This window comes from Archocentrus centrarchus, chromosome 11 (genome assembly GCF_007364275.1).
Source record: "Archocentrus centrarchus isolate MPI-CPG fArcCen1 chromosome 11, fArcCen1, whole genome shotgun sequence".
Lineage (NCBI taxonomy): Eukaryota > Metazoa > Chordata > Actinopteri > Cichliformes > Cichlidae > Archocentrus > Archocentrus centrarchus.
Genome location: NC_044356.1, coordinates 3,371,122 through 3,395,960, shown reverse-complemented (window position 1 = coordinate 3,395,960; position 24,839 = coordinate 3,371,122). Strand labels below are relative to the sequence as shown.

General features: G+C 43.9%; 1 protein-coding gene across 1 annotated transcript; it reads left to right on the top strand.

Moving 5' to 3' along the window:
• Positions 1 to 417: 417 nt before the first annotated feature.
• On the top strand, positions 418 to 23,435 carry LOC115788039 (phosphatidylinositol 4-kinase beta-like). Its single transcript, XM_030740905.1, has 14 exons — positions 418 to 617; positions 7,497 to 8,004; positions 8,226 to 8,713; positions 9,250 to 9,690; positions 11,852 to 12,079; positions 12,152 to 12,400; positions 12,508 to 12,614; positions 13,336 to 13,440; positions 13,519 to 13,642; positions 13,730 to 13,843; positions 13,917 to 14,068; positions 15,920 to 16,052; positions 16,875 to 16,995; positions 18,076 to 23,435. The coding sequence occupies exons 2-14, from the start codon at positions 7,512 to 7,514 to the stop codon at positions 18,255 to 18,257; spliced, it is 2,937 nt and encodes a 978-aa protein (XP_030596765.1). The 5' UTR covers positions 418 to 617; positions 7,497 to 7,511; the 3' UTR covers positions 18,258 to 23,435.
• Positions 23,436 to 24,839: the final 1,404 nt, after the last annotated feature.

The following is a 24,839-nucleotide window of genomic DNA, read 5'->3' as shown; positions in this document are numbered from 1 at the left end:
ATAAATATGTCCGCTACGAACCCTTTTTCTGCGATCAATAATCTCAAAGTCAAACAATTATTACTATATATGTGGACAAAGTTCAGATAAAAAAAATAAGGTTAATAAATCAGTTTCAGCTCGAAAGAAATCCAAAGTGAAACACCCCATATTTCAGAATCTGTTGGAAAATGAATCTGCATGTTATTTGTTCTCAGCTTCATTGGCAATGAATAAAACCCTCTGCTTTTTGTCACTGGCGTCACAATATTTATAACACAGGAAGATTTTTAATATGTCCTGTGTTTTATTTTCATGTTTTTGGTGTTTTTGACCTTCAGATGTTTGTTTTTAAGATTTTGTTCTTATCTCTACGTGCTTTTATTGTGTAAAGCCCCGCCGGAAGATCCTGTCATTACGTACTGCTGCTGTCTTGACGGATGTTGCGTCACCACTGCTTTAAAGCAGACAGAGCCGATCCGAGCCAGGCCACAAATCCGGAGCGGATGGATCGAGTCCGAACCTGAAGTCGTGGACTGAGAGCCGCACCGGGACGTGGACCAAAGGGCCGTAGACGGAGCGGACTGAAGACCGAGTTTCGGAGCTTTAAAGCGTGCTGAAAGCGCCTCGGTATACGGGTAGGTGCTCCTTCCTTCGGTCCGTTTTTCCGCCTCGGTTCGGGTTAGCTGCTAGCTGTGAATAGCGTGAGAGGCTCGGCTGGCCCGGGTTTAATCTCGGGTCGGGCTGAGCCTCTCCTGCTCCTTCCTCCGGTTTGTTTTCATCAGGAGGGAGCGGCTCTCCTCCTCCTCCTCCTCCTCCTCGACACACACGGTTGTAGTTCTGCATCAGAGGCCGATTAATCGATTCGAAACAAACCGTGTTTTTAATATGCGCATGTGCACCGTGAGGGCGTGTATTCGGTCAGCATTAACAGCGTCTTATTTAAATGTCTGTGACACGCAGTATTCGAGAGTACGGACGGCAGTAGCGCAGAGGAGACCTCCGTGATGCTGCAGGTGTTTGATGGACCAACATGAGCTGAATGAAACTGAAGAAGAACCAGAGCAGCTTTAAACACTTGCAGCCAGGGGTCATGTGACTGCTGGATTGGAGGTTGGGGAGGGGTTACGGGGTTAGAGGTCAGGGCTGAGGCTTCAGACTGAAGCTCTGATGGGTTGTTTGGATGAATCCATGACAGCAGATTTACTTTAATCTGAAGCAGAAACAAAACCTCCATCAGTCACGTGATCAAGTTGTTAGCATTAGCCTTAATTAACTTCTGCTAAAGAAGTGATGACTCACTTCTTGCAGTGGCGGCTCCAGAAATATTTTTCTGTAGGTGCTAAGGGGGGCTAAGCATTTTACTGAGGGTGCCATAAAGGATCATTTGTTCTTTCAGTTCTCCACACACAGGACACAAGCTATTTTCTTGGGGGTGCTACAGGGGTGCTATGACTTTTCCAGGGGGAGCTATAGCCCCCCCTAGCCCCCCCCCCCCCCCCCCCGGCGCCGCCACCGACCACAGATGCTGAAACGCCATGTTTAGTCCAATCAAACCGACCAATCACAGCTCACAAGGGTGGGTTAATATTTCTAATAATGGGGTCAGATTGATCTAAAGATCAGTTTTTCTACTTTGGATCTCTGTGAAGTCATAGAATGGGATATAAGCCCCGCCTACTCGCCGTTCAAACTGTCAGAATGAGCAGGAAGCTGTCTTTTAAAGGGGGCGGAGCTAAATCGGCTAGTTTCAGATCGAGGAGTTCAGTGTGGACCATAAGGTCTTGTCAGGTGGGAGGATGGACTGTAAACCCTCTAGTCACAGGTACGTGAGATGAGTTTAAGCACATGGCCATGTCTATTCTCTGATTGGCCGATGTGTTTGCATGAATAGCCGACGCCTTTAGTCACACTGGAGGATTCAAACCACAGTTGCACACACAAACACAGCAGATGTGTGGGCGGGTGTTGGCCTCCACATCTGGAAACCATCACACACGCACACACTGAGTCTCTGCAGTGTGATGACATCATGTTCAAAAACTGTATTTAAAAGATGGCCATACCTGTTGATTTCTGAAGCCACATTTTTAGCTGCTGCCATGTTGGCTTTTTGTAACTAGAAGTGACCATATTTGGATGAGAGGGCAGAGCTATCAGGCTGCATCCACAGGCTGTATGGGAGCAACACACACACACACACACACACACACACACACACACACACACACACACACACACACACACACACACACACACACACAGATAGATGCTGATCAGTAACAGACAATAAAAGCCACACTGACCCCGCCTGCCAGTAGCCATATTATTTCTGACTATGATGCTTTGTGAGGAAAAACGTGTTGCACATTTCCTGTAAAACAGGAAGCTTCTGTTTTGTCCTCTCACGTGTGGATCACCTTTAGTTTATGCAACAGAAAGTAATGAGCCAAGCCGTGTGTCTGAGTGAAGTGATGAGCTGAGGCTGAACCCAGGAGGATGATGATGTTACATGTCATGTGACTTCCTCACTGTTGAGGAGATAATCTGAAAGTGATCGGTATCAGCTGGTGTGTGTGTGTGTGTGTGTGTGTGTGTGTGTGTGTGTGTGTGTGTGTGTGTGTGTGTGTGTGTGTGTGAGAGAGAGAGAGAGAGAGAGAGAGAGAGATAACCTCCTGCTGCACACCAGCCGGTTGGCCCAGCTGAACAGGAAGTGGATTACAGAGATTAAACCACTGGACGTGTGACGTCATCAAATGCACTCCCGACGGATGACCAGCGTCCGCCATCGTTGTTCAAAGGCTGAAAGCTGCCAAACACAGTGTTTACACACAGAGCCCCACTCTCTTCGACCTAAACCTAAAAACTGAAAAGGCCCCTCTCAATTGAGAGAGGACTCGGGGAAACTTCCAAAAAGGAAAAAAGATTTTTAACAGCGATCTGAAATCGATAACCGAAGAAGTTGATTGACAACCACGCTGCGTTCGGCAGTCCCATAATCATGGGTTCTTACTGTGACAGCCGGATGGCTGTCCTTTAAAATATGGCCACCTGTGATTGTTTATTTCCCTTGAGCTTACCTTCACACCCTCCGGCTGCTGACCAATGGGATGCCACAGATTTGGCGCTGCAGTGTTCAACCAGCCCATACTGTTTTACTTATGGACCAGTGGTTAGTGTAGTAGCGTTATCCGTGCGATCTTGGCCAAACACGCACCAAGTTTAAGCTCCACGCTCAGTAGTTCCGCAGGTAACTTAGCCTCAGGATGGGACCCATCGGCGACGAACTGCCGGGATTCACTGAAGGGAATGACCCTGGATTGGACAACCTGATGCAAGTCCTCCAGCTAGTTGAACTCGGTGGATTTGAGTTGTTTGGAACTGTTGACAGCTGGCATACGTTGTTGGAAGTGGGGAGCACGCTTGTTTTGTTTTGTTTGGAAATTGGAAAACCCAGGGTGGAGTTTTTGTTTGGCCTTGTTATGTTGAACTGAGCACAGAGAGGAAAATCTCGGAGTGGATTTGTTTTGGTAAATGGACTGAAAGGCTTTGTGGAACTGAAATATTGTGTGTTTGTTTCTTTTTCTGAGGAATGAACTGAAAGACTTCCCTGCCAGAGAGATACGTGGATTTGTGTTATGCCTTGTGTTGACTGGTTGCTTTGTTGTGCTTTTTTCTGTGTTGGATCTTTATATTTTTTACCTGCAGCTAAACTGGGTTGTTTCCATTTTATGTCTGAGGGTGCTGAGGTTCCTTACATCCTTGATGCCTGGCTGGCACCCCTAAACTAAAACATACTGCTGATATTGACTGTGTGTTTATGCATATGTGCAAATGAAATCAACACAATACAATTACTATGTACCTGTAGTATAACACGCTGAACTGAAGCACTGTGACATGTATAGGCATGTACCTGCCATTCAGATCACTACTTTTGTGGCTGGTTCAATTGATGGGAGATGATGTAGATGATAATATAAGAGTAATTAGATTACTATTACATGTGAAGACTGCATGAATATTCAGTTGTGACACAGTGACATCACGAAGGAGAGGTTGATTCAGATCAGGGAGAAATAAACTGAAAAGATAAGAATGGTAAATGACAGAATTATTTTATTATCCAAAACAATATCAATGCATATGAATATGAAATATTAACCAGAACATTAGCCATTACTCACAAACCTGAAATTCATATCCATTAAGACAAAATGAAATGGAGCAAAAACAATTTAGGAAAAAATGCAATCATGAAAAATGCGTCTGCTCTGTAGTAAACAAGGGAAAGGGGGAGGGGCATATTATTGTAAATGAGAGATTTTGGTTTTTGTCCTTGTTTAGTTTTACTCCTCGTTTGCTTTTTAAAGGTTTCCTGTTAAACTCTTTCACAGGTGAAAAATTCTTACAATGCCAAAAACACATGAATGTGCTGGTTCATGTGAATCACTCAGCACGGGATCTACAACAAATGCTTTCATTAATGCAGACACAATACCAGGTCAGGTTGGGGGGTGTACATGATGGATTCAATCTGACACTTAAAATAACTTTCAAATTTCAAGGCAAGGATGACCGATGGTTCAGAGACAAAGTGTAGCTCCTGCTGGAAGTTCTTCAGGGCAGTAGAGAGGGCAGTGGGGAATCCTCACTGATCCACAGCTTGTGTCTCTGAGGGTTATGATCTTATGAACAGCAGCTCCAGCTTCAGTCTCCATACTGTTCATGTATGAGCACAGGGACTCCTCCCAGGTGGGGTTCTCTCTCTCAGGTGCACCGGAGGCCTCTTGGGTTTTTGCAAAAGGGTTTTTTTTGTTGGGGCAGGGGGCTGGAGCAGGTGGTGCTGCAGTAGGAGTGAGGGGATTTTCTTCAGTCGCCCAGGACAATGTTTCTCAGTTTGCTCCGGGTGAAATGTAATCCAGCAGCTCTGATGTTGATGCTGCCGATGCCAGGGACCTCAGGGCTACCACGTAGCCACGCAGGGTGGGAGGGTCCTTAAAACCATTGTATCCTCAAATGAGGCAATGCAGGTTCTCAATATGATCTTGGTTAAGCTCTCAAAGGCACAAGACAGATGTGACCTTTCGCCAAATCAGGAGCTCTTCACTCAGGTAACGGAAAACACTCAGGTGCAAGTGCCAGTCCTTGTCTGAAAGGAGATTCCTGCGGACCCTCTTTTGGCAGTCTAGGATGTCCAGGATTCCACGAGGTCTGAAAAGGATAACTTTGCCATACCATCTTCGAAGTCTCTCCTGGTCACCGCAGTCTTGGAAGGAGGGCAGTTGGCTGCCAGCTGGAACTGACAAAGTCCACATGGCATCAAAAGTTTCCAGGAACAGGGCAGTGCCCCTGGCTTCAGGGGGAAGCATACCATTCTCCACATTAGTCTTTATGGCTGCAGCCACCAAGTGGAAGAACACCTGTACAGCAACAAAAATTTTATCTTCTTTCCTTTGGAAGGATGGAAATGCTCTGAGGTCCACCTAGGGAGCAAGCACATTGGGTTTTCTGTACAGTGCCCACAAGTGGAGTAAATCACTGGTTCCCAACCTTTTTTGTTCTGCGGATCGGTTTAGTGTTAGAAAATATTTCCACAGACCGGCCTTTAAGGTGTGGCGGATAAATACGTCAAAGTAAATAATACAACCGTAATCAAAAGTGAGATATTTTCTAAGTATAATAATAAATGTGAATCCACTGTGTATTCTTATACAACTCTATCAGCAGCGTCCTTCTAACATTGCACCACAGCATAAATAACATCCTCTCTGCCCACAATGCTCTCTGGTCACCATGGTAACATTTAAACATGCCTTCAAAATAAGATACACCACAAAAACAAATACAGTAGAAGTCGCCTCAGTCAGATTCAAATGTCCCATGGAATTTCATCTGATTTGTAAAAAATCCGTCTTAAGACGGATAAAATCCGATTCTTCAAAATATTCAACAGTTTGGGGTCTAAATATCGAATTTCGCTGCAATTGCTTCTGCTTCATCTCTGGATTTGCTTCTACAAATTTTATAATCTCATACTTTTGCTTGTAAGTGTGAGTTTGTAGCTCACGCTTGCCTCCTGCGCTTGTCCTGATCCAGTCCGTTACAGTATTATCCGAGGCTCCAAACAGGTGAGCTCCGAGAATGTCGCTAGGTTATGACCAGTGATTGTAACATACCTACTTTAACTCAAAGGATATTAACATCCATACATCCATTATCTTCCTCTTTATCCCGCTAGTTGTGGTCACGGGGGGGCTAAAGTTTGCTGAGTGTGTGTTTGGCCAGACACCTTACCTGATTTAGGTTTGTCTTGGACAACTTTTCATGTTCCTCATACTTGATGATGGAACAGGTTAGTTGTCGATATAGGATGTGCAACTGGGTAGTATAATTTTGGGGAAAAAGAACAAATTTACACAATAAAATAATTTGAAAAAATGTACAGACTGATGTAATGACAACAGACAACAGCACAAGCTGAGCTCATGTTCCAACTAATAAAGCCGCCTGTTACAGCACAAAGTAACCGAATTTTGTCATTAACTCTGGCTCTGACTTTGGGTAACCGGAAGTATAAAACCGAACAGCGGAAGTAGCCGTGTGCTCTTACAGAAACCTGTGGATACTAAAGCATAAAGTAGTGAACGCGTGGAGCCGAGGCGTTTTGATTGTGTTTTTTTTTTTTTTTCCCCACTCATTAGCATACTGAATAATGTCAGCTCTCACATCGTTAACATGGCAATTAAGATATTATTGTAGACAATATATATCGCACACCCCTACAGGAGGGTAAAATTAACCTGTCTCCCGGCGGTCCAACGCCCATTCTGATACACTGACCCTTATTTTTCTCCATTCATCATCAGATTGAACTCAGCTTCTCGCTGTTCACACTCAGTGACTCAGCATTTGTGACCTCTCTTTGTTGATGGAGTCTGTACCTCTGACCCGTCCTGAGGTCAGTGGAAGTCTTTTTATTACTGCAGTTTATGGCACAGCAAAATCGAGTGTCTTTGGTGGCCATACTGGCAGAAATTCACAAAACTATCTGAAATCAAAATATGGTTCACCTCACAAAATTCAGCAGTTGCCTTTTGTCTCCAGCAGTTGCATACAAATGGCGGCTTCAGAAGTCATGTGATTTGCTGAGTAAGTCGTTAAACGTACTTTGCTAAATCTCCCATTACTTCTTGTTTCTGGCTCATTGTTTCTGCTCCCAGCATGTTACTTGCTAACACTGAGAACAGGAAGTTCACGTGTTGTTTGTCAGCATGTATTTATCTGTTACCATGGTTATCAGTTGATCAGAAATTACTGGAATGATTTGTTCTGATGCGTGACCTCGTCTCAGAGCTGTAAGAACTTCTCACATCCTTCAGCTTAGTGGAGTTTCATCGATGAATGATGGTTTAACTGGTAAATGGTGCTTTAACCCTGTCAGGTGTCGCTGGATCTGCTGAGGTTCTCCAGATGTTCTTCAGGTTCCATAATGTTTTCTCTTTGTCTTTCTGTAGGACTCCTCTTCCAAAATGGCCGATGCCGATGTGTCCCCGTCCCCGGCTCTCCATTCGCTCCGCCTTTCGCACTCTGTTCCTCCCCCTCCTCCTGCCTCATCCTCCTCCCCGACAACCTTCTCCTGCCCCTCCTCACCCTCCAGTGCCTCCTCTTCCTCCTCTACTTCATCCACTTCCTCTTGCTCTGAGAGCTCCTCAGACTTCCCCACTCACCATCATCACCACCACCATCATCACCACCACCACCACCCTCATTACCGTCACCCTCGGCCACAGCTGCAGCTGCCCCCGCCCCCCCACGGCGAGCAGACTTCCTCACCTAGCGCCAGCCCCCGCAGCTCCTCCCCCAGCGGGAGCATCGGCAGCACCGGCAGCCTCGGCAGCAGCAGCGCCAGTGAGGGCATCGGCAGCAGCGGCACATCGAGCGGGGGCGACCCGCGAGGACCGAGCCCCCCACTGGATGTCATCTCAGAGGACGCCATGGAGATGGACCTGGTCGTCGACCAAGGTAATGAGGACAGAAACAGTTTAACAATGAGAAATGTACAAAATATTCAGTTCAGGGAAATCTATTTAGGCTAAGTCCCGGAGTTTGGAGTGAGGTGTGGGCGGGGCCATGACTGAATGTTAGGGAACATTTTGGGTTTTGTTTGGAGGATTTTGACCTCCTGCTCTTTTGGCTTCTGGTTCTCATCTCTATTGTTTCTAACCTCTCTGTTCTGCTTCCAGTCATTGACCCAGAGGTGGCGCTGAAGGCGTGCCAGGAAGTGCTCCTCAAAGTGAAGCTGCTGGACAACAAGCAGCAGGACGATCAACAGCAGCACTCAACAGATGTGGCTGAGCGTGGCGCTGGGACGTGGCACATCAACCCCGACACCAGCTCCATCAAAGAGGAAGATGAGGAACAGGAGGAAGGGCAGAAAGATGGTGAAACATCATCCCTGTCTGAACCGACTCCGTCAGCTCAGCTGAAGTCTTCCTCACCGTCATCGTCATCGAAACAGTCGTGGCTGCTGCGCCTGTTTGAGTCAAAGCTGTTCGACGTGTCCATGGCGATTTCCTATCTGTACAAGTCGAAGGAGCCGGGCGTGCAGGCGTACATCGGGAATCGCCTCTTCAGCTTCCCCGACAACGAGGTCGACTTCTACCTGCCGCAGCTGCTAAACATGTACGTGCACATGGACACCGAGGTGGGCGACGCCATCAGACCATACCTGGTGAGTCCTCTTACACCTGGTTACAGCTGGTCTGCTAAGTCGCTAAGTTATAGCCAGCTGGAGCCCATTTCTAAGCTAATGTTACCTAAGTATGCCAAAGGAGGTCCTCAGGTGAGCATGTGACAACCCTTAGTGACACATTGGAGTCCTTCACATAGGCTATGTTCACACTTTTCAAATGCGACCTGTGTGTGTACGGCCAGGTCGCATTCATCTGATCTGGTTCATCGATACTCGACAAACGTCACTATTCTGCGTCCCGTTACGCGGAAGCGGGAAGGAAAACAAACTTACTTCCGTAAACACTGAGCGCGCTCGCTACGTGTGACATTATTGCGTCCTCTACTGTGGGACACATTTAGGCTCGTTTGCAGTTCACACACAGATCACATACAAATTGCATATATTTGGAAATGTGAACGACCACGCAAAAAAAATTGGATTTCACAAAATTGGAATTGGGTCACTTCATAGAGACCAGTTCAGAGACTGTCGGATTCAGGAAGGTCTCATTTAAATCTTCATGTCTCCATCAGATCCATCGCTGCAGAGCGAGCATCACCTTCTCGCTGCTCTCCGCCTGGCTGCTTGGCGCCTACTCTTCCGACATGCACATCTCCACCCAGCGTCACTCCAGAGGCACCAAACTCCGGAAGCTTATCCTGTCCAACGAGCTCAACCCTCCTGCATCTGACGCTCCTCGGCCATTGTCTGCATCTGTTTCTGAGAGCCCCTTGTCATCGCCGTCCCACCGCCGTCACCGCAGACACAACAGCAGCAACTCCGAGGCCCCCTCTGCCTCTGTGGTCGGCCCCGCACCTGAGAGCCCCGGGCCTGGGGAGCCGGAGGTGTTTGTTTCCCCGTCCAGGAGGACCCACCAGAGATCCAAGTCAGACGCCACCACGGCGAGCAGCGGGCCTGGTGCCGGTCTCCGACGAACTGGCAGTAACCCAAAGGTGGAGGTGGTGCACGAGGAGGTGAGGTGCAGATTCTCTCAGGTGCTATTGGTCTTCTGGGGGGGTCAAAGGTTACTGACCCCTGTTGTTTACATGAAATACTGCAAGCACACAACACCTAAGCCAGGGGTCGGCAACCTGTAATCTGGAAAGAGCCATTTGAACCCGGTTTCCACGGAAAACAAAACAGTGAGAGCCGCAAATACTCGAGGAAGCCGGTAGCGGCTACCGCGAGTGACGCATATATTGAGAAACGAAAATAAATAAATAGATAAATAAAATGATTTTATTTTAGTATTTCAAGATCACACTGATGTCACAATTTAAAACTACAACAAAAACCAAACTGACAAAAATAAAATGCACTTCAATTGGATACTTATAATTTACTTCCGTGAGCCGCACAGAGCCGCAGGTTAAGCCTGGATGAGCCGCGGGTTGCCGACCCCTGCCCTAAGCCATGTGAGCTGCTACTGATGTAACATTTTGAACCAATCTCAGAGCGAAGGTGTGGACGATTCCTGCAGAGAATTTATTGTCACATGAAAGGCTTTAGTAAGTAAATGTAAATTATCAGAGTTTAGATTGTTAACCTTATAAAAATCATATTTTCTTTATTTTTAGTTTGAAACGTCAGAGCGAGTCCTCCGTGGCTTCTGGTTGGTGCTCGTAAAATATTTCTGACAGGTGACCCCCGTCAAAGCGCCGCTCTGAGAGGCTCTCTGTGCTTTTCTGCCTGTGTTTGAACAGCCGATGAATGAAGCAGCTCACCTGGTCACGCAGCTGCTTCTCTATAGAGGCGCTCCCCTCAGAGATCCTTACCTTTGTTCGTGTTCTCACCTTTGACAGGAATGTAAGAGCAGACAAGGACGCTGATAGAGCAGACGTGTATTTTTTCACTTTAATTCAAGCTTTAATTTACAGTGGAAAAAAAATCAACGTTAACAGTCGGATTAAAGAAAAATATGATGTGTACATTTCCCTAAAACCACACTGCTCACTTAGATGGGTCCACCATCAGTTGGTGGTACTCCTGATTGCCTTATAGCCTTCATGTACAGATCAACTCATCTTCCTCACTAAAAACTCAGCTCTGCACATCAGCCTTTGGTGTTTAGGTCTAGTTTCCAGATTTTGTGAGCAGAAAGAGTTCCTTCATTGTTTGTAACTTTCTTTTGGTCTTTTTGGACTCTTTTTAAATGATTGTTGTGGTCTAACCTGAGCTTTGAGCTGATGGCCACAGCTCGGGTGTTTTCAGATTGAATTCTTGACCCACCTGCAGTTTAAAGGCTGTAAACTGGCTCATTTAAAGGTGATCAATAAAACCTGAACCTAAACTGAGAGGAGGAGATCTTCATCAGTCTGGTTTTCACCCAGAAAAACAACAGATGACACACGAGATGAGGTGGCAAAATGAAAACCTGACTCCTCCTCATGGATGGAGAGGAGGACAGGAATTGAGGAAAAGGAGGAGGGATGAGTGTCGGTTTACAGCCAGATACCAACAGGGAGAAAACAAGTGCTCTCCTGTTTAAAATATTTATAATTTAAAGCGTCGTTATTTTCTCTGTCACAGCTCATGTTTGCGCTGCTCCTGAGAAAAATCAGAGTCAGATGATCACTCGAGCATTTCCTGCCTTTGTTCCCGTTTTCTCTCTCGATGAGTCAGAATCTGGGTCGTTGTTAAACCGTCTTCCCTGCCTTTGATTTTCTCTCTAAACGTTTCCATGTGTGGAGCCTCTGGAGGAGCGTTTAACCAACGCCAGGCTGAAGCAGCGGCGCGGTCATGTGACGTGCCGAGGCGGGACCCATCAGTCTCGTGTGTTTGAATGTGTTTATGTTCACAGTGGCTGATTACAGGCTGAGTGGCAGCTCAGAAACAGAACTTACTCGTTTTTTTTTTTTTAAAGGGAGTTCAGCTCATGTGCTGCAGTCACTGATCTACATTTGAAAATATGTAAATCCTAAAATAATTGAAGGAAAACAGAATCAACAGAAATGAACTAAGAAATGTTTTTTTAGCCTAAAAGATGAAAACTGTGCATTACAGCTTTCTACATTCTTAAGTATGCCCTGTGTTCAGTTCAGGTCAAGGATACATCATGAGTTTAGTGGACAGAAGGACATCATAGCGGCATCGTTTCTCATTGTTTCAAACGGGTTTTACTTCCTGCGTCTGCAGCCCGAGCGCCTCCGTCCTCAGAGGGAGTTCATCAAGTCTCTGCTCTGCATCGGGAAGCGTTTGGCCACGCTGCCGACCAAAGAGCAGAAGACTCAGCGGCTGATCTCGGAGCTGTCGCTGCTCAACCACAAGCTGCCGGCCCGAGTGTGGCTGCCCACCGCCGAGCACCAGCACCACGTCTGCAGGGTCCCCCACACCCAAGCCGTGGTTCTCAACTCCAAGGATAAGGTGACTGTCAGTAAACCTGCCAGATGTGCCAGAGAACATCTGTCCAGTCTCTAACTGCTCCTCCTCCTTTAGGCTCCATACATCATTTATGTGGAGGTGTTGGACTGCGACAGCTTTGAGACATCTCCTGTTCCTCTTCGCATCCCAGAGACAAGGATACGCTCGGCCCGCTCTGCAGAGAACCTGGACTGCAGCACCGTGGCTAATGGCGGCGGCAGTATGACATCAGAGCACAGAGCGGGAAGTTTCTCCACCGTCCCAAACTATGACAATGATGATGAGGCGTGGGCCACAGATGATATCGGGCAGCTGCAGGTGGAGGTATGTACAAAACATTGCCGTACTGAGTGTGATCACGGTAAAACCCAGTGTAGCGTCCTCCTGAGGGACAATAACTCTGTGTGTGTCTGTGTGTGTGTGTGTTGCAGACAGAGGCTCAGACCAGCAGCAGCGACAACATCAGTCAGTTTTCAGTCGACAGCATCACGAGTCTGGAGAGTAAAGAGCCGGTGTTCATCGCTGCTGGAGACATCAGGTAAACCCGCTGATGGTGAACATGGTGGACATTCAGCTGCCAGAGAGGAAGGTAATCCTCCACTCTGGTTAAAACCAACGACAGAGCTGAAAGAGAGGGTGCTGAACAAAAGCAAGACTTCTGAAGACAGCACCTTTTTAAAGTAACTCAAACCAAAGTGAAGCTCTAAAGGGCCAAGATAAGAACTCTGAGGAGCCCCATTTTATGGCATTTTAAAAGAATTTAGAGCTACATTCAAACAAAGCTACCAGGAAAAAAAATGATTTGAAGCTGTCTTTAAAGTAAATAAAACCCAGAGGAACACCACCAATGTTTTCTGGCACTTGATATTAAAGAATTTGTGCTTCTCACGGCTTAAGTAGAAGGAAAGTGGATGCCTTTGTTGGTTAGTATTTCCCTTGTAGAAGAAGCTTCTGACCAGTGGAGAGATCCTTGTAGTTATTCAGTGCCACCTTATTTATAGGACACTGGCATCAACTAAGGTGCAGATGTCTGTGGTGGTGAGTTGTTTTTTTTCCAGGAAGTGCAGCATCGATCTGTGTGCCGCAGAATACCGAGGAGCAGCACGTTCAGCAGGCAGAGGATTATCTGTTGAAAGAACAGTTTTTGCTTCTTCTCCCTGAGAATGAAACTGTTACAGCAGACCAGTGTTCGGTTTGAAGCCTTCATCTTTATTGCTCTGTCACTGCCATGAAGCTCTGACCTCGCGTTTGTTTTTCAGACGGCGCCTGTCCGAGAACCTCGCTCACACTCCCACCTCCTTCAGGAGGGACCCTGAGGACCCATCAGCCGTCGCCCTCAAAGAGCCCTGGGAGGAGAAAGTCAGGTGGGTCCATGAAGCCGAGCAGGTGAAAGCTCCTCAGCGTCTCACTTGGGCTGCTGTGTTAACAATGTTTCTGTTCAGGCGGATCCGGGAGGCCTCTCCATACGGTCACCTGCCCAACTGGAGGTTGCTGTCGGTCATAGTGAAGTGTGGAGACGACCTGAGGCAGGAGCTGCTAGCCTATCAGGTCCTCAGACAGCTGCAGGTACAGGCACAGGAGAGGCGCAGTAACACTGCTGCCATCACAGTTAAACTGCTTTAATGCTGAACCTGAGTCTGTTTCTGTCGACAGTCCATCTGGCAGCAGGAGAGAGTTCCTCTGTGGATCAAACCCTACAAGATCCTCGTCATGTCTTCAGACAGCGGGATGATCGAGCCTGTCCTCAATGCCGTCTCTTTGCACCAGGTATGCAGGGGATTCTGGGAAAATCTGTGTGTTCTGTGCTTCAAGACTGAAACACACTTTTCATTTCCACCAGGTGAGAAAACAGAGTCAGCTGTCGTTGCTTGACTACTTCCTGCAGGAACACGGCAGCTTCACCACCGAGGCCTTCCTCACCGCTCAGAGGAACTTTGTCCAGAGCTGTGCTGGATACAGCCTCATCTGTTACCTGCTGCAGGTCAAAGACAGGTGAGATCCTTTTGTTATATTTCCTGCTCTTTGTGAGGGTTTGGCTTCTGCTCTGGTCCTGGTTTTAACCCTAGAACTGTTGGGGAGGGGGGTCATTTTAACCATGTCCTACAACAACATTGGTAAAGACGTCATTTCTTGAAGAGGTTAAGTTGTTAATTTCTATCTAATTTTTCTAATTATAAGTCTATTAGACCCTATTCTCTATGTATCCCTGTGTGCTCTGGATGGCATTACCTTGGCCTCCAGTAACACTGTGAGGAATCAAAGCGTACAAAGGGATGCGATACGCGCGCTGTGTACACAAAACATGGTGGAGGCTGAGGATTTTGGCTTACAGGGCTGTCTCCAAAAGTTGCCCAAGTGACCGGAAAAAGTTGCTAAATTTGTCACTTTTTAGAAGAAAAAAAAAATTGCTAGGGGGTGTTTGAAAAGGCTACAAAGTCACTAAATTGGCAACACTGAGCTGTGAATTTAAGTTTAATAGGAAGCTTGAATTTGTCATTTGTGCTTCCCTTTTCCATTTCTTGCCAAAGACATGCATACGTCTATGCTTCTTTCTGTAGCCGTGCAAAATCATGAAGAGGACTCTCACGAGATCATGTGTGCACATTGTGAAGCAAACCTGGCCATCTGGGTCTACTTCTAGGCTGGACTATTGTTTTTCATTATTATCAGGCTGTCCTAAAAGCTCCCTGAAAAGCCTTCAGCTGATCCAAAATGCTGCAGCTAGAGTACTGACAGGGACTAGAAAGAGAGAGCAGATTTCTCCCATATTGGCTTCTCTTCATTGGCTCCCTGTTAAATCTAGAATTTAATTTAAAATCCTTCTCCTCACATACAAGGTCTTGAATAATCAGGCCCCGTCTTATCTCAAAGACCTCATAGTACCATATCACCCCAACAGAGCACTTCTCTCTCAGACTGCTGGCTTACTTGTGGTTCCTAGGATACTTAAGAGTAGAATGGGAGGCAGAGCCTTCAGCTTTCAGGCCCCTCTTCTGTGGAACCAGCTCCCAGCTTGGATTCAGGAGACCGTTTTGAACTGAAGTAAGATTTGACAAAGTATTTAAAATGACATTTTAGGGGTGTTTTACAAATGATCCCAATTATTTCATTATAAATCCTGAAGTTAACATGTTTATTGGAATTCGCTAATAAACAGCAGAAAAGCTAATACATCCAGAAGTATAATTATTGTAGACGACGCTCATGGACATGTTAAAGATAAATTGACTAGTTCTTATATAGCGAATTTCTACTCGAGCATTCAAAGTGCTTATATAACACGTTTGCCTTCACCCATTCACACACATTCATACTCCAGCGGTTGCATCGGTAGATGACCTGCTCTACCTCCTGAGCCACAGCCACCCCAAAGATGAGTTTTGGATAATGGTGTTACTGACATTAAAATAAAGAGTATATAAACAGATTGGAAATCAATTTGACCCCCACAGCTTCAACAAAATGAACATTTTAATACATTAATCATTGTAAAAGTACAACAGTGAAAGTTTATCACACCATCCACATCTGGTTCTAGTTTTTAATGGTTGTAATTTAATTTCTTTTTTTTTTTTTTTACTGTATGAAGAAAAACCTAGTTTGGGAAAAGCCATGAAATGAGGTTGTTCTGGTTTTAATGAGGAATGTAGTCCAGCTAAGGTTTCCAGTTTGGAATGAGAGTTGTTGGAGCTACAGAAGACTGAGGAAGAGGAGGTAAACCTGCTCTTCAGAGGATTTAGTTTCCTGTAGTAAGGACTCCTGTCATTTTTATCTTGGTGTGAGTCTCAAGTGCTTTCATGAGCTTCAGGTTCAGTAACGCTGAATCTGCTTTGATCTGTGCAGACACAACGGGAACATCCTGCTGGACTCTGAAGGCCACATCATCCACATTGACTTCGGCTTCATCCTCTCCAGCTCTCCTCGCAACCTCGGCTTCGAAACGTCTGCCTTCAAACTGACCTCGGAGTTTGTGGATGTGAGTAAAAAGCAGTTTGTGCAGCATTAGGAGCTGATGGAGGGCAGAAAACTGTTCATGGAGATGATCCCGAACCTGAGCTGAGCTCAGAGCTCCGGACGTTTGTTTAGCCTGTTTCAGGAGGGGGAGAGAGGTTTCTGTAATTTAACCTTTAACTGGGCAGATTAGACGTTGTTCATATAAGACACCAACACAAAGCAGATCAGTGGCAGGAAACAAAGAGCTGAAGAGTCTTTTTATTTATTTTAGAAAAACAGGTGGATGTTCAGTAGGTAACTCCTCGTTTGGATGGGATTTTAAGCCACTGGACGTTCTGGATTCCTCTGCTGGCAAATTTTTATGTCAGACTTTTCCTGCTTTGCTCTCATACAGGATTCAGGACAGTGTGGGGAGCTACTGTCTCCACTCCAAAGACTTCTTTCTGTCTCTCCCTAAAACCTGTCCTGGAAATAAAAATCAAGCTGCTGCAGAATCTGCTAAATCTCACTGAATATACTGTAAACTTCATTTCACTTATCAAATATCACTGTATTCATCTGTTTTGGTATATTTAACTAGCTGATCTGAACAACCAATGATTTATAAAGGAAAAAGTGATGGCTTTTTAAGTAGTGGTTTAATTACTGCCACCTTAAAAGCCTGTGGTACATGGCCAGCTAATAAAGACAGATTGATCATATTTATATTAGATTGAAGCATTAATCAATGGTAGTACTTTGAGTAGTCTTTCATTTTGCTGCATCCTTTTAGAAGAAAATGTTCCTGTGGGTTCACAGGGTTAAATGGTGGTTGTCCTGATGCCTGGTGTTTGGTGTATTTCAGGTGATGGGTGGGCTGAACGGAGATATGTTCAACTACTATAAGATGCTGATGCTTCAGGGTCTGATCGCAGCCCGGAAACACATGGAGAAGGTGCTGCAGATCGTCGAGATCATGCAGCAAGGTAACACGAGTCTGTATGTGATTAAAGCTGAAAACCCCACAGAACATCAGACACATGGTTTAAGGCTTCAGCATGAAGTATTTCATGAACATGCACAACACTGAGCACACATCCATGGATTTCTTTATTAAAACTCTTCACAATTAATGTTTTCTGTTTCCCAAAGTTGTTTGTGAACCAGGTTTCAGGTTTACATATAAAATTAGCAAAACAACAGCAGCGCTGATCAATTTGAATTCTCACATATTTATAGCTCTTAATAAGGGCTGAATTTGTAGGGTTTGGATATTTTCTATTTAAAAATTTCAGTTCAGTTTTATTTATATAGCACCAAATCACAACAATCCGTCGCCTCCAGGCGCTTTATATTGTAAGGTAAAGACTACAATAATTACAGAGAAAACCCAACAGTCAGAACGACCTGGCTAAGTAGCGGCTAAGCTACCTTGGTCCCCACCGACTACAGGGGCCTGGCTAGCTACTGGATTTTCCAGGGTGTGGAGCAAAGTCTGCAGTTCACTGAGTTTGGCCTCCAGAGCTACAAACAGGCTGTATTTGCTACAAGTATCGTTACTGCTAAAGGAGGCCGAGGAGTAACTAAACATCCGACACACAGAGCAGGAAAGGGCAGGAGAAGAAGCCATGCTGCTAGTGTGTTGGCTAAGAGCTAAGCTAATAGTTAGGCTAAGCTAGCGAATCCTTAAAGACACACTAAGGGGGTCATTCACAATTATCAGCATTTTCCAAAGTGTACAAAGAGTACTCTTTTTCCCTAACCCTAACCCTAACCCCTCCCCCTGGCATACGGTTTGCATGCTTTGGAAAATGTTGATAATTGTGAATAATGTGAATGTAATTTAGAGGTGACTCAGCAGAGAGTGTGCTTTGGATAAAGCACGAGAAGATTACACTATGAAAGAGATTTATAATGAATCACCTACACACATGCACCACTGTGTGCTGTAACAGGACGTGACACAATACTGCAGTGAGCCAACAGCAAGTACATATTTGCTGTACAGCTGTTTTTAAAAAAAAAAAGTTATCCAGTTCTTATTCTTTATTTATTTAACCCTTCAGGTTCCCACCTGCCCTGTTTTCACGGCTCGAGCACCATCCGCGGCCTGAAGGAGCGTTTCCACATGTCTCTGACGGAGGAGCAGCTGCAGCTGCTGGTGGAGCAGCTGGTGGACGGGTCCATGCGCTCCATCACCACCAAACTCTACGACTCCTTTCAGTATGTCACCAATGGCATCATGTGACCCAAAATGCTGTGAGGTCACCTTCAGACATGGGGTTGGAACTGAGTGAAGATGGCAGCTGGAATCAGAAACGCTAACAGATGTTTTTTTTGTTTTTCTGCGCTGCTACGTGATTTCATTCAGACCTGACGGACCTCTACTGGACTCGACTAAGCCGGCAGTCTGAGGGATTACCACTTCTGTTTAGAAGTTGCTGCTGGAAGACGGGATGGAGACAGAAATCATTTCATCACATCATTTCTGAAAATGTGCAGATTAGATTTCCAGCTGCTCGTCACACGGAAACGACTGAAATCATCACTGCTGTTTTTAACCAGCTGATTAATCAGATCACTACTAAACCGACCAGCAGCAGAGCTCATACCAACCGTTTACAGAAACAACCACCAATATTCGTTAATTAGGAAAAGAAAATAGCTCACACAGTGGAGGATACAAAAACATTTTTCTCAACAAAAAGAGTGAATCTGAATCTTTCAGATTCCTCGTAAGCTTAAATTTAAAAAAATCTGTTTTTTTCTGAAAATTTGTCAGCAAACATCCTGTAATTACAGACTCTCCTTTTTCAGAGATGAAACTCTTGTAATCATGAAACCCGAGATTTGCTTTCTAAGGACAGGAGTGCAGAAGTCGCACACTTTCTCCAGATAATTTCTCTTCTTTTAAAATGAAGTGAGACATGAAACCATCAGAGGCTCAAATGCGAGTTTGGTTCAGGCTGACGTGGCAGCAGCTTGTTCCTCATAATGTTTAAATGAGGTCCCGAGTGGACGCGAACACCAGCAGTGACTGAAGGAGTTTGTCTGCTCTCAGAAACAGAAACACTGAGGAAAAAGCACAACATTAACTTTGTGTTCTCTGCACGCTCAGAGAAAAGGTTTTAGAAAGAAACGGGGGCGGCTGAAATATCCGTGTTCCTGTTTGAAATGCAGTCTGAGAATATTGGTTCATCTTCCAGCAGCATTCCTCCATGAGTTGAATTCCTGTTGTTTTCACCAGACATTTATCACAACCACAGCTCGTCATTAGTGCTGTTTCTCTGCAGTTTCACTAACGTTTTATCACCGAGCGCGTCAAACGTGTCTGCGTTTGTGGGCTTCCGTGAGTGAAAGTGCCGTAATTGTTGGCTGTGAAGCACAACTTTCCAGCTTTCAGAAACCATTTAAACTAATCTCAGTAATGGAAAATGTGCTTGCACAGATCTGCCGGCAGCGATAGTTCGGTGTTAAAGGCTACATTTCCCCTAGCTTCTATCCCTGCTCTTTGTTTTTAATTCTCAGACTGCACGATTCCTTCGTTGTTACTAAAACTTCCTGATTATTTTTTTCACTCAGTAAATTTCCCAGCCAGACAAATATGTGTCTTTTTAGCCAAGGCACTGTCATGTTAGCCATGCTAATGGATGCTACTTACAGCTTATAGAGTTTGGAGCAAACTCTGGAGACTGTAAATTAAAGGTTTAAGTTATAAAATATGTTTTATATCATTAGTGGAGATCTCTGTATTTTTGTTAGTTTCTGTTTTCACCAAAAGCCTAGCTATCGAGCTGAAGCTCATCAGAACAACATAATTTGGTGGAAATATGAGTTAAACTTCTTCTCACACGAATAGTTTTGTGTGATTTTTCTCAATATAAAATTAAAATATTTATTAGTGTCATTGCTGTAGTATGTGCCCTTTTACTAGCTAATAATTACCAAACTAAAGGCTAACCACCTAGCTGTTGTTGTTACAGAAGATCAGCAATAGTCTTATGAAAACAATAGAATGTAACTTTATTAAAAATATATTGCAGTTGTTTGTTAGATATTAACATGACAGTGTCCTGGTTAAAATTCTTGCTAGCTTTTTTTTTTTTTCTAAATATAAGTTTGAGTTTTTATTCTTGCATAACTGTGATTGGATGTTAGAAATCTAAATGCAACACAATAAAGAAAAAAAGCCTACTTTTTTCTGATTGGCTGACTTCCAGTAGCCTGTAGAGGGGCAGCACTTAATGCTCATGAGCTGTACTGCCTGTATGAACATTTGACCAGCTAGCATCAGCACAAAAAAAACCCCACAATAAGTTGCCTTGAGAGCTTTCATAGAAATTTTGTGACTTGTTAATTTAGGAGAAGTATAATAAACTATTAAACATTTATCAAATGTGACAAGTGTCTGGTGAAAAAAAAAAAATTGGTGATTTTAGTGTTTGTTATGCTGTCATTTTAGGTCTGATTTCAATTTCTGAAAAAAAATTATTGTAATCGTTTTTTTTATTATTGTATTTTCTTCAACTCGATGACTCTGCAGTGTTGGATTTCAAAAAAGGAACAGGAAGATTAATTGTGGCTATTTTGAGCCAAAATGGCTGCCCAGCTGCAGCAAAATGGTTCTTATGAGGAGAATTGAACCACTTATCACTTTGTTACATGAATCAATATTTACATGCTAAAAACTCAATAGTGTTCTTCTCTGATTGGCCCCAATATACATTCCTGTGGCTAATGCTGGCCAATCAGAAGAGGTGGCTCTGTGGACACCGACCTGTTTATTTTCTTTGAGACTGATGATCAGTTTCCTGAACATGTGAATGTTTTTAAATTAACAGCCACTGAAACTAACATCGTTTTTCTCAGACATGCTTTCAGTGTTGAGCTAAAACAGTTTCAGCTTTAATGATGAAGATGACGGGACTGATGCTGTAACGCTGGCTTTATTCCAGTGTCCTACACAGAGAAACATTTTTGTGTGTATTTGGAATACACTTATCTACTTAAAATACTAAATTAGGAGTTTTTACGATGTGTTCGTAGCCTAGCTAACAACACAGTTGTCATGTCTTTAAATATTAGCTTGTCCCTCTTGCACTTTGCCGTTTTATTCATTGGAGGCTGTCTGGTTGCACATTTAGCTGCAGTTCCATTTGTGATCACAATTTAAAAAAAAAAAAAAGCTTGTTACTGCTAAACACTAAGCTAATGGAGCTAGCAGAGTGCAGTTACTGATTCGTTAACGTACTGCTGGAGTTAGCTGGAGAGCAATGTTGCAGACCCCTCTATGACTTTTCAAAAAAGGTACTAGCAACAAATCTAGCAACTTTTCCCGGCGTTATGACATCATATAACAGCTTCTAGCAACTTTTAGGACAGCCAATTGCTACTTTCCCTACCGAGGAATTGGCAACATTGCTAGTTGACCATTAGCATGACAATGACTTTGTAGCCAAGTACATTTTTTTTGTGTGTGTGTGTACAGAGAAATTTGTATTTGAAATTAATATTAAAACTATTAGCGGTAAAGCCAAACTAAAGGTAAATGAATTACCTTATTATAAAACCAAACTTGGCTACTGAGTCATTGTCATGGTAATGATAACTACTTAAACTTCTTTTTGCAAATATAAAAAATATATTTTAATAAGTGGATATGATTATTTTGACTATTGCATATCCTTTAGCTAAAGCTCCTAACTATATGCTGGAGTCACTTTTAGCAAACTAATTAAAAGTTTCCTATTTTATTGTGTTACACAACAGACAGACTCTTCTAAAATTATTAAAAAGTTGTTTTATTCTCCTGCTGCAGTTGATTATAAGCCATCAGCAAGACTGCCTGAAACTCACAAAATCAATACGTTAATCCAACTTATGTTTACAGCAACCACTAATACCAGGACTACTGTAAAATAAAACTGGAACGACTGGCTAGCTGAGCCCTTATTGCAGTTTTACTCCCTGTTGTTTGCGAATTATCTTCGTGTTGTTTCTGCTGATGTTAATGCATAATTAACTGCGATAAGAGGAAAGGTCGGCCAGTGGAAAGTAGCTGCTTCTTGCTGGAACAAAGCCGGCGTTTGATGGCACGGTCACACGGCTGATTTCTGGATGTTCTGACCACTATTGAAGGAGAAAGAGGTCTGTTGTTGTGAATGCAGCATCACATTACCGTTAGTCTGAGGTTTACCAGATTAGCATTACTCTTGCATTCATTCTTGTTAATTATTTGTGAATATGTACATGAACGGAGTTTGTTTTCCCGTGAGAAAAATTGATGCCTTGAGACGTACAGAAGGTACAAATTTATCAATGCAACAGGAGGGACGAACTGTTCGGCCCTCAGAAGTGCTTTTATACCTGATGTTTGACGGCATCAGGGACAAGTTTCAGTATTGGTGTCCTCCTCGCTTACGCGCATTTATTTACAATTCATAGTCATACAATTCTTCAACTCTTTACAAATTTTGTCTAATGTAAAGTCACTGGTGACCTTTGGTATCGCTGTTAAAGGCAGAGATGCCTGTAAAGTAAAGCAGAATGAAGGCGTTAAATTGGATTTTGGAGGAAACCTGTTGGTTGAAACTCGTCCCTGCTCCTGAAAACCTTTCATTGCCTTCTTTCTTTCATCAGCTCTGAACACAGTTTCAATGTGAAAAACGTTTAAGTGCATTTATGAAATGTTTGTCATTTGTAAATGATTCTTTGTTTTCAATTTTTACTAAAACATTTAAACACTAAGTCATCACCGCAGCCATTTTAGTGTTTGTTTTTCAAAACGCATTTCTATGGCAAATGCTAACGATGCTAACGTCATGGTCAACGTTACTTTTCACTGTGTGAAGAAAAATTGTATGAAAACAGTCTTCAGTGGTTTCTGAGGTATTTCACAAACAGCTTCATCTCAGGAGACAGGAGGAAGCTTCAGAGTGAGGATGAGGAGTCTGGCCAACAATGAAGTTACCATTACCATGCCATTGGTGCATTTCTGCTAACAGAAAATACACAAAATATTAACTCAAATTTTATTTTATTTAAGTGCAAAATGATGTGGAAAAATATTTTTGTGGAAATTAGAGTAAATGAGTGACACAAACCTGAGTCATTCTGTTTAAAGATGTTATCATTTGGCAGTTATTTCTAAACTGATGGTCTGTGAAATGCTTTAATTTTCTCTACATTTAAATCTGAACCTCGACCCTCTCCTGCAGCTCCTCCTCGCCTCCGATCAAATTCAGAATGTAAATCTGCGTCTCTACAGCGAGATGTTGGAATATTTGTGTTCATTTGTTAAAATCCAGCTGACGAGTGGAGGTGTGTTCCTGTTTGTCTGCCTCAGTTTTTCATCATGTACAGAAAACCTCGTCCGTCCTTCACGTCCTGACTAACTGCATGGCGACTTATTCAATAAACCTGGAACCTGCTCCTGACGGGACCTGTGTGGTTTTTCACTCTTTCAGACATGAGCTATAAATTCCTGCGTCGATGTTAGCTTTAAATAAACTGCATAAATAATGAAGTTTAACATATGAGACGTGAGGTCCCAATATCACTGGTTACTACCAGCATCAATTCAATTCAATTCAATTTTATTTATATAGCGCCAAATCACAACAAACTGTCGCCTCAAGGCGCTTTGTATTGTGGGTAAAGACCCTACAATAATACAGAGAAAACCCAACAGTCAAAACGACCCCTATGAGCAGCACTTGGTGACAGTGGAAAGGAAAAACTCCCTTTAACAGGAAGAAACCTCCAGCTGAACCAGGCTCAGGGAGGGGGGGTCATCTGCCGCGACCGGTTGGGCTGAGGGGAGAGAAAGACATGCTGTGGAAGAGAGCCAGAGATTAATATCAATTAATGATTAAATGCAGAGTGGAGTATAAACAAAGTAAATAAGGTGAATGAGAAACAGTGCATTATGGGAACCCCCCAGCAGACTAGGCCTATAGCAGCATAACTAAGGGAGGGTTCAGGGTCACCTGATCCAGCCCTAACTATAAGCTTTATCATAAAGGAAAGTTTTAAGCCTAATCTTAAAAATAGAGAGGGTGTCTGTCTCCTGAATCCAAGCTGGAAGCTGGTTCCACAGAAGAGGGGCCTGAAAGCTGAAGGCTCTGCCTCCCATTCTGCTCTTAAGTATCCTAGGAACCACAAGTAAGCCAGCAGTCTGAGAGCGAAGTGCTCTGTTGGGGTGATATGGGACTATGAGCTCTTTGAGATAAGATGGTGCCTGATTATTCAAGACCTTGTATGTGAGGAGAAGGATTTTAAATTCTATTCTAGATTTAACAGGGAGCCAATGAAGAGAAGCCAATATGGGAGAAATCTGCTCTCTCTTTCTAGTCCCTGTCAGTACTCTAGCTGCAGCATTTTGGATCAGCTGAAGGCTTTTCAGGGAGCTTTTAGGACAGCCTGATAATAATGAATTACAATAGTCCACCCTAGAAGTAATAAATGCATGAATGAGCTTTTCAGCATCACCCTGAGAAAGGATGTTTCTAATTTTAGAAATATTGCGCAAATGCAAAAAAGCGGTCCTACATATTTGTTTAATATGTGCATTGAAGGACATATCCTGGTCAAAAATGGTAAATGGTAAATGGACTAGTTCTTATATAGCGCTTTTCTACTCAGTCAGAGCACTCAAAGCGCTTATACATGTTTTACATTCACCCATGCACTGCCATTCATACAAGCACTTCCATGTTTACTAAGCTAAGTGCTTTTAATTAGCTAACATTCACACACATTCATACTCCGACGGGACGGTCGGAGAGCAACTTGGGGTTAAGTATCTTGCCCAAGGATACATTGGCATGCA